Consider the following 10436-nt stretch of genomic DNA (forward strand, 5'->3'; position numbering starts at 1 on the left):
CACCTCGGCTCCCATTGGGCTGGCTGCAGAGCCGGGCCCCACTTTCCACTTTTCTCACTGGGCCAGGCCCTCAAGGAAATCCGCCCCTCATTCCCTCACTGGGCGGCCGCTTATGAAATGTCCCCGCCGAAGCTGCTCATTGGGCAGTTTGTAAAAGGGAAAGGGAGGCGACTGTCCACCTTCGGACCTAGGGCCAGAGCCTTTACCCCACCTACTCCCGGTGTGTAGCAAGAAGATCATCAAAGGGAGGAGTAGGCGTTTGGCTTCCCTGCGATCCCCCACCCCCAGGTGACCCTCATCTGCCCATAGGAGTAACTGGAATTTAGTTTGGAGTTTGGCCTCAATATACACCCTGGGAAACTCTTAGTGGAATCATTTGAGTGGTTTTTTAATTTGTTCTAAGGGACAGTTTTCTGGAAGTTCAGTGGATACATTCGGAATTATTTGCCTTCTGCTGAAAAAGTATCTCCGGGTTATTTCTTTGCCTATCTTCAGTTTTCAGATTGATTGAGCTCAGTATTGGAGACCCACACCCATCTCAAAGTCCCGATTCAGCTGTAGTCCAGAGCGCATCTGTCTGCAATTTCTGTCCCTTCTCTTTAACCAATTGGGCCCTTTGCCCGTTTGGGGGCAGTACTGAGGGAGTGGTGTCATTTAGCTTCATTAAACGATTGGATAAAGTATTTCCACCCTTTAATAACGATCGATCGCCTTTAATATTTTCCCTAGCCTGTCAGAGAAGTGCGTTCCCATCCCACTGCCCCTCAGGAAAATCACATCCTTCTAAAAGATGAACTTTAGAGAGCTGGACAAGGCAGTGGTGGCAATGTGGTATGTATGGGACTGGCTAACGTGGGAAATTCACTGAGTCAGGTTGAGAAAACTAAATTCCATTCTGTCAAGACACAATTGCAAATTGTGAAGTTCTTTAGTCCATCCCAGGACTCTAGATGGGATGGGGTGGGGAGAACATACAGAAGATTTAAAACCACATTGGCATCTGGTTTGCTTATTTGACTTGTGCTCAGCTGGCCTTTGACCAATAAAATACAGATTCTATTTGTGCATACAAAAAAATCCCATAGGTAGCACCAAAACAAATGTTTTAATTTCTCATAAAACATTTGCAGGTGAGTATCTTCCTCAAGCACCCCCAGGAGGTAAAGGTCCCAGATTCAATGTCAGTCAATTTGCATATCAGAAAAAAAACACCCCAATTTTTCAAAGGTCACTAGCTCCACTTGTACTGTATGAAACCACTCTAAAATGTGTCACTGGTCACAAAGGGGATATAGTGAGAAATCATAAATGACTCTGTGCAAGTGAGCACTTTGAAAGTGCTTAAATGTAAAGAGCTTTAGGAAAGTGAGGTATTAGTAAACCTTGGGTCCCCAAACTTTTTTACACAGGGGGCTAGTTCTCTGTCCCTCAGACCGTTGAAGGGCTGGACTATAAAACCCTAACCCTAAAAACTAATGCCAACCCTAACCCTAAATCCTAACTCTAACCAGCAGCAGTATACACAGTGTGGAATCCCCTCCCCCAGATCATGACTCACCACGATGACATCTTCCTTTGTACAGCCACATAATCCTTTGCATGGTGCCTTATGTCACCAGAAGTAGTACTGTATGTGAGTGATGCCACAATTTGTGGTGCCGCCACATACAGTGCTCCTCTCACTGACCATCAATGAAAGAGGTGCCCCTTCCAGAAGTGCGGTGGGGGCTGGATACATGGCCTGGGGGGGGGGCTGCATGTGGCCCACAGGGCATAGTTTGGGGACCCCTGTACTAAACCATCATCACTATTAGAAAAAAAAATCCTCTTGCCCTACTGGAGAGGTGGGCAGTACTTGTAACAAAAAGTAACTATTACTATTTGGCCCTTCCTTATGTACATAGTAAAGTTAGCAACATTGATGCCACTAAATTGAACAGTACATCCCTCTCCCATCCCTCTTTCTTTAGCTATCAATAATCCTGCCAAAGATGTCACTAGAATACAACCACCTTGTTGATTTGTTTTCCAGTTGTGGCTGACCCTGTGACCCCTTTTGGAATTTTCTTAGCAAAGACATTGGAGTTGTTTTGCCATTTCCTTCCTCAACATCCAAGGGATTCTCATTTTTTTGGAACACTGACATTTTGTTTCATTCTGGAACATCCTTCACCAACTTCATAGCACTATACATTTTATTTATGCACTGTTCTGTTTTGATTTCTAGTTACTTAAGTATGGATCAAAAACTTTTAAGTTCCAAAGGTACAGAAAGAATCCATGTCTTAATTAAACATCTTCAATATTGTCCCTGTGGTATCAAACTTAAGTGGAAACAGGGGCTACTAAACTGTATGTAAGGAATACTAAGAAGACTTCTATTAGATTTTTATTTATGTTGTTAAATATTTTCCAATTACATTTTAAACTGCTTCAGGCCTCACTAGGAAGTGTTACCGGTTATGATTTTACATAAAATAGAGTCTTTAAGACATGGTTATTAAATTTAATCGGTTTTATGATTTTGTAAAAAAAGAGTTTCTTGGATTTCTTTCTTCATTCACACTGTCTCAATCCATTTTGAAATTTAGTGTTTTCAAAATTCAACCTCTTCTTACTTTTATATGTACTTTCACATACCAAATCTCTGTAGGACTCACTGGAGAAGGGCCTAAGAAATGTGTTATTCTTAAGATAATAGTTATTAATATCTAATAATAATATTGACCCCTCCCATCCATTTCTCTTCTAGCTCCCTTCAAGACAAGGTTACCTACCCCCTCCTTCTTCAAGTAGGACAAAAGCCTTAAGTGAGTTTGTCTGGGAATTTGCCGGGAGCAGCGTCCCAGACTGTTCACATTTTTCCCCCTAAACCTTTACCTTCCACCTTAGAATCAATATTGCATATTGGTTCCAAGGCAGAAGAGTGGTAAGGGCTAAGCAATGGGATTAAGTGACTTGCCCAGGGTCACACAGCTAGGAAGTGTCTGTAGTCAAATTAGAACCCAGAACCTCCCATCTCTAGGCCTGGTTCTCAATCCACTGAGTCAACCAGCTGTGCCCTTAACTTGCACACCAAAAGCTCCAGAGCCCTTTGAGAAGGGAGTTGGAGCCTTTTTTTTTCATACCTTTCCCTTAAACACAACAACAAAATGATTCTGAAATAAGAACCACAGTCTAGTGGAGTGAGGGTGGGGTGGCTGGAGATGGAAAGGCTCTGAGAGAACAAGCATATCTTGTTCACCAAGAGATGGAATCAAGATAAAACATTAAGACTGCCAGGCTTCTTTGGGGGGCATTTCTGAGTCTGTGTCAGTGAGGTATTTCTTGAATCTTTGGCCTTAGCTCTCATTCCTGACTGTCCATTCCCACCTCCATGTATTTAACCCCTTACACTCAAAGCTCAAATGGGGACATTTAAAAACACTTCCCAAAGAACCAGGAAAAGCCAGGAAACTGGTGTCTCCCTCAGCTCAGCAGTTATTCCTTTTCCATTCTCTAGTTACAAAGGACCCTAGAAACGACCAAATGTTTTCCCTGGAGCAACTGCAGTGACCTTGACCACAGGAGTAAGCACAATTCACCCTTTCAGATGTAGTGAAAGTGAATAATACATTAATTAAAAAAAAAAACATTTACTTAAAGCATCTGCTATGTGGAAAGCACTGTGAAAAGATACCAAAAAATAAAAGTTTTCTATTTAGGAGACTGGACACCAAAAAGCCAAAGCTGAGTGGGGATTGGTTTAAGTAGCTGATGAGCCCCAGGAGGCAGGAAGGTCCAAAATGAGCCCCAGGAGGTATGGTCCATACCTTCTCTCCAAGGACACACATGAAGTCTTTTAGCCACTGTTCAGATATTTTTATTATGGGCAGTATATCTGAAAAGATGAAGTACTAAATGTCTTGTACTTTGGGCTTCTGCATAAAAACTGCATGTCCAGGTTTGGCTGATGATATTAGGGGCCAACATGCCCTTAGACACACCAATTTGGCTTTGCTTCTTTGGCCCAAATGTCTTTTTATGAATAAAAAAAAATCCTGTTGTGTTCCTAGCAACTATACAGCAACACATTTTACTTACTGGATATTAAGAAAATATCAGTACTGTCCAATTCTACAGTAGCATTTCAGTGGTCCATGACTGGGAAATAAAGTCATTATTTTTTGGTGGACAAGTTGTTCAAAGGTTTATGCACAATGCTTTTACCTTGACAGGGAAGCCTATAAAAATATGTTAAGGGATTGGGGAGAGGCAAAGGAAGAGGTGAGAAGAGGGAAAAGAGCACCAAACCAAGGGGTGTGAGGCACTGAAGTTCTCAAGATGGTATTTGCACTTTGAATTATCATTGCTTCTTCTCTACCTCAACTCTCAGCCCTCTGTGCTGTCCTAAGAAGTTGCTTTAAACTTTATACATCACTTGAGAAGAAGGTACCATGGACCAGTTGAGTGGAGATGATAGAGTAAGTGGAAATCATAGAAGAGAGTAAAACAAGTGTGCCAACTCATTCATATTTAATGCCCTCTTGTATCAGCACCAAACCAGAAGGGCCAAGAGTTTTCCTAGCAGTCAGGAAACATAATCCCACTCAGAATGAATAAGAATACAGGTAACTCAATGGAAATTTGCATTCTGTAATTTGTTATGATGGCGAATGTTAAAGATAAAGTCCCATCTCATCAATTATTCTTGCCTGTACCACTGTCCATTAAGTTCAGTTACTCTCAACAGATGATGCTTTCTTTAGACACAATTCTTCCCATAAATAAGGGAATCAGTCATCTGTTTAGACATGAGCCAAGTCTGTAAATTTCACCTACAAGTCAGTAATGGCTCCTCCCTTAAGTGCTCTCCACCCTGATACTCAAAGGAGAATCTTGGACACATCTGGCAAATTCCTTTTCTTTGTGGTGGTTATCAGAAGAAGATGCTAAAAATTTAACTCTCTACTCATACATCATAAGTGTGGGGTTAGACAAGAAACCACATGAGAATTTAAAAAGCTATAAAGAGTTCAAACAAATAAGAACAGTAAAAATATGAATGTCAATTTAGAGCAAGAAACAAAAAAATAGCACCCGGATAAGAGACATGAACACACAGGTAGGGCAGTGGAGGAATTCTGGGAGGCATTTGGCTTCCCATATCCCTCAAATTAAAGAGGGAAAGAGGAGGAAGTGTTATTATACAGGGAGAACTATGAGAGACATATGCACTTGAGGTTTCAAGGAAGCAAGTTAGGGTAAAATCCTCTGTATGTTCAAGTAGACATGTTGGTACTCACAACTTTACATTAGTATAGAGAAGAAAGCAGAAAAGTTATATCAGATTAGAATGACCACTTTTTGGGAGAGATGCTTCCACCATGGTAAGTCGCTGCTGAAGGTCCCTTAGTCACTCATGGGAAACTCTCTCCAAAGCCACATAGAAACTATTTTTGTCATCCAGGCAGTGCCAGCCGATGGGTCCAATTTCACAATCTGCGCAGACCAGAAATTTGATGTTCCCCACATCTTTGGTGAAGCCCACATTCTCAAAGGTGAACATGTCATCCACCAGCCAGTGTTCTTGAAGGAAGTCACCCTCTGGGTTGCTGTCATCAGCCAGAGCTGGCTTCTTCCTCATGGAGGGAAGGAAAAGCTGCCATGCAAAAAAACATAGAGTCACCTGGGCTCACACACCACCCCATTTCTTGATCATATTCAATGCCCTACAATCTCATAACAAATTTTAAAAGGGGAACATGGTCTATGGTTTGAAATTTTGGATGGTTTCTGATGATATTCTGATATAGGAGAGGTTCTAGTTTATTGCTGGTGTCTTCTCAATGTAGCAGCACAGAGTATACTAGCTCTCTAATTCCTTGCATGTCCTGAGTGTTGGGGATAAATAGCATTATATGAAGGATTCCCTAGGATTCAAAGGCAACATCAGGACTTGAGATTCCAAGTCCAAGATCCCTGGAATTCCACCCTTTCAACTTCTAGGATTCTTCATCAGCAGACCAGAAAACCTTTTGCAGCTAGAGAACCACTTTAATTTTCCAGCGCTACAAAATCAGCTCTGCTTCTACTTGACCAATCCAAATCAGGTTTCCAATCTCTCATACTTATTGCTGCTCTTATCACATTTTCCTCTAGCAATCTTCTCTTTTGTAAAATTATCTCTATTATTATCTCTAAGTTCTCTTCTAGCTCTAAATTTTAGGATCTCTATGGTCTTCAAAACCAGTCATGAAACAGGACAATAGCTTCAGTGTACTGATTTGGCATTTTGGATGGCCAAGAACTCAAGTGGAAGCCCTTATATAGTAACAGACATGTGGGACAGGAAGAACAGGGTAAGCAGGTTCTCTCCAAAGTACAATCAATCATGATGTGTGTGACAGATGCTGATGAAGGCTTCCTTAGTTTGCATTCAGGAACTCCTGGGTGGAAACACACTGGCGGTCACTTCAAGAGTTCTTTTGGGAGAATCATGCTCCTAATCCTTCCCTGACTTTGAGTACTTACTTACCTTTGTTCAAATAGATGTCTCTGTGTTGTCCTAATACACATTTATGTCCTAATTCACCTGTGACTTCTCTGATTACACAACAAAGTTAGAAGCCATTTCATGTTTACAGGCAACAATTTCCCCCAAAATATGTTGGACCCACACTCAGTCTTCTGGGCATGGATTAGATCATATCATAACAATATACAGGGAGACAGGTTATGTGACTTGAGGCAATCCCTGAGAATTTAACCTTGTGAAGAGCTTTGATATCAACAGATTAAGCGATGATATAAATATACATTATTCCATTAAACAGTGCTCAAGTAAATTATGTGCTTGGCATTAAAGTGTTAGCACAACAAAGAAATATAACTCTGTTCTCATTTATAGACCAATACACTACTATTTACCCCTGACTTACTAGTACTATCTTTTTTTTTTTAAACTATCTCTTCTTATTTGCTGGTCACATATATTCAACAACACCTCAGTTTACTGAGTGTCCACTCTGTAAGGTCCACTAACTACTCTCACTAATCTCTGAACATTCCCATTTAAATTTGCTTCTTGCTTAGAGCAATAACAGAGAAATATCCCAGACTAATTGTGTCATGTCAGGGACCTCCCTCAAATGAAGGCCAGGTTATGGGATGTGTTTTTAATTGGAATATTTAAGGGTATTAGTTGAATACTGGGTAGATGCTTAGCACCTAGGGCCTAGATGTCTAAAAAAACCCTCTATAGATTGAAGAAACCTAATAGCACCTACCTCACAGGGTAGTTCTGAAGATCAAATAATATGGGGAAAATACTTTGCAAACCTTAACATGGATTAAAAATGGTAGCTTTTACTATAAGGGTAACGGATGCCACTGGATTAATCAACTGAATTATACTAGGGATTCTAGAGTTACCTTTGCATAGTCTGGAATGCTCCCTCACAACCTCTGGGAACACTCAGCTTCTTTTAAAATTCAAATGCCACCTTCTTCAAAAGGGCTTTTCCTAATTTTCAAAGTTGTTAGTCCCTCTCCAAATTACTGTGCATTTATTTTGCATGTATCATGTATTTACTTACTTATGAACATGCTATATACCCCCTACTGAGGGCAGAGATTTTTTTTTTCTTGTCTTTAAATTCAGTGATTGGCATTCATCAAGGAAGTAAAAAACTTTTTCTTTCCTTTATTTGTGAGAGAAAAATGGGCTTTTTTGGGGAAAAACTGAAACACATGGATGGGTTTTTCCAGACCTAGAATAGATCAAAGGATATAGACAACACCCAGACTAAGTTACTTTTTGTTAGTTTAGGAATATTATGTCTTATGTTTATTTAATTAGTTTGTAAGAAGTGATGTTAGGTTGTAGAAAGACTAGACTGAGTGACCTAGGTTTTAGCCACACCTCAGGCCCTATCCAACTATGATGCTCTAGGAGTAGGTTTTCTCCTGAGGGGATTGCCATGAGTTAATTTTGATGTTTTTTGCTGTTTTTTTTTTTAAATCCTTACCTTCCATCTTAGAATCAATACTATTTACTGGTTTCAAGACAGAGGAGTGAAGGTAAGGATTAGGCAATAGGTGTTAAATGTCTTGTCCAGCACACAACTAGGAATTGTCTGAGGTCACATTTGAACCCAGGACCCTCTCATGGCTGTCTACTGAGCCACCTAGCTGAGTCAATTTGATATTAAGTTTTAAAAGTTTTTTTACTTAGTAATCATACATTTACAAACCAAATTAATTTATTAAATATAGGTTTTTTAATTTCTGTAATAAATGATCTAAACTTTGAGTTCTAATTTTAGGAAACCTTACTTTTACTAGCTAAAAAGAAATCATTACTATTGGAGGAAAAGAAACTCAAGTACATGCTTTGAGATAAGATTCTGGAGAACAGGTATAATTCTATCAATCTATGACATCAAAAAATCAAGAGCATGAGGAATCACAGAAACAAGGGCATGAAATCCGCCCTTCCCTCCAGAGAAAATGTCGGTGGGGAGATGGAAAAGTACTTCTGAGGGTTAAACCATTCAGTTTATCCTCCATATCACTCAGTTGGTCACTGGCATTTTAGTAATCTGACCCAGCACACAGCTGTACCTGAGACTCTTTCCAAAGCCATTTCTACAGTCGTTGTGGGAATGTGGAGACGAATCGGCAAAGTATGTGAACAGCTGACTCTGAATCGTTACCCTCTTCTGAAGGTTATTTTTTTAAATTGGGGGGTGAGGGTGGACATGGGATCTTTCCCATTTCCCAGGACTTGGGAGTCTAGGTGTGACTAGAGGGTTGGGGCCAGGAGGCCCGCGGCCGTGGTGCTTGGGCTTAAAGCAGAGGCCAGGGAGCTGAGGCTTTTTCACCCACGAAGTGGCTGAGGGGTTGACTTGAAGGGCCCTGCTTGAGGCGCACCCCCGGCCTGGAGTACTAGGAGGGCACCCCTCTGCCCCGAAGCTTCAAGGGCTCCCGGGTGTGGGCCCGTCTCAGCTCAGGGTTCCGACCGTGACTCCCCCAAAGATTGGGATCAATGAGGAAAGGCTGGGGCAGGGTATGCAGGGTGCACGACAGAGCTGCAGAGGAAAGGGGGACAGGAGTGAAAGCTTGGAGAGGTGAGGCACGGGCCGGAAGGACCAGCTAGCGAGGGTGCGGAAGTCGGAGCAGGAAGAAGTCTCGCGTGTTGACGGGCGGGGCTCAGAACTGCTAGAGGGCGGGGTCTCAAGGAGCAGGGGGCGGGGCTACGGACCCCGCAGTCCGCTCCTCTAGGCGAGGAAAGAGGGCTCCTTCTTGCGTGATACCTGTCTGCGGGAGAAGAGAGCGGCCCCGGGCTGCAGCACCCGGGATCCACAGCGCTGACACAGCACAGCTTTTCTGTTTCGGCCCTCAGCTGACACTAGTTCGTTCGTCTGCAACTCCGGCTCCATCGCGCCGCTGCCGCTGCCGCTACCGCTGCCACCGCCGTCACTACCACCACCACCACCACCACCACCACCACTACTACCACTTCCCTGAGTCGCCTCCACCGCGCAGGCGCAGACTGTTTCTCGGCGTGGGAGCCTTCTTCCCCACCTTCTTTCTTCAGTGCGCAGCCGCTACTTCTCTAGTCACCACTGTCACTCGAGTCACCGCGCAGGCGTCTTCGGCTACTTTTGGGTCTGCTACGCAGGCGCTATCCTCCTCCATTGCTTGCGCTGAATGGTCAGCTGTGTCGGAGTGGCTTTGTGACACGGACACCGGACTACTGGAAATCAGTGTCAAACTCTCTCCTCCCACCATAGCCAATTCACAGGACGTCAGCGCCCAACCTCCTTTATCCCGAACCAGGTTAGGCCAAATGGCTTACGAAATAACCTTGTACCATGTAACTAACGTTTTCAGACCTTTTGGAAGAATGACCCAGTGACTATTTCCTTAGGCTGCTGCCGGTGGGAGCAGCATATTCACATCGAAGCACTCAACCCGATTCTCTAATCCTTTCAGGCAAGCTGGTTTAAAAATCCGGCGTTGCTAGAAAATGCTGACCATCTTTTTTATCCTGGGAATAGTAAAATTAGTTCTGAAGATGTCAGCCTTCATTTCCCTTTTTGCTATAGGCCTTTGGTCTGGTGAAGAAAATGAGGCTGAGGCTATTTTCACCCCACAGAACTCTCATTTAGCTTTAACTACAGATTTTTACTAATATCTACGAACACTTCTGAGCAGGCCACAGGTTAAGATCTAGTCTTTCCCCTTCATTTTACATTTGTAGAAATGAGCCTGTCTATGGAGGCTGCGATTTGCCCAAAGGTAATGCAGGCAGAATCAAGAGGTTAGAACCACACAGGATGCTGTGGATGGTTTTAGTCCATCATCTTTATCTCTCATATCCATGAGGTTGGGAGGGGTTTTAAAACTTGTGACATAGGTTTGGCTCATAGTCTTGAATGTTCTGGAGGTCA

The 10436-nt window shown here is 42.6% G+C and overlaps 1 protein-coding gene across 1 annotated transcript; it reads right to left on the reverse strand.

Moving 5' to 3' along the window:
• Positions 1-4498: 4498 nt before the first annotated feature.
• Positions 4499-10283, reverse strand: RABIF (RAB interacting factor). The gene is made up of 2 exons (XM_001364223.4): positions 9297-10283; positions 4499-5641 (listed from the first exon to the last, which is right to left on the reverse strand). Exons 1-2 carry the CDS (start codon positions 9420-9422, stop codon positions 5396-5398), a joined length of 372 nt encoding a protein of 123 aa, XP_001364260.1. The 5' UTR covers positions 9423-10283; the 3' UTR covers positions 4499-5395.
• Positions 10284-10436: the final 153 nt, after the last annotated feature.

Source organism: Monodelphis domestica, chromosome 2 (genome assembly GCF_027887165.1).
Source record: "Monodelphis domestica isolate mMonDom1 chromosome 2, mMonDom1.pri, whole genome shotgun sequence".
Classification (NCBI taxonomy): domain Eukaryota; kingdom Metazoa; phylum Chordata; class Mammalia; order Didelphimorphia; family Didelphidae; genus Monodelphis; species Monodelphis domestica.

What these genes read in the sequence shown, in the direction of transcription:
- RABIF (XM_001364223.4), bottom strand. Translation starts at nt 9,422, where the DNA reads ATGGAGCCGGAGTTGCAGACGAACGAACTAGTGTCAGCTGAGGGCCGA. An exon ending in CTCTCTTCTCCCGCAGACAG is followed by an intron (nt 5,642 to 9,296) that starts GTATCACGCAAG and finishes TTTGCATGGCAG; the next exon opens with CTTTTCCTTCCCTCCATGAG.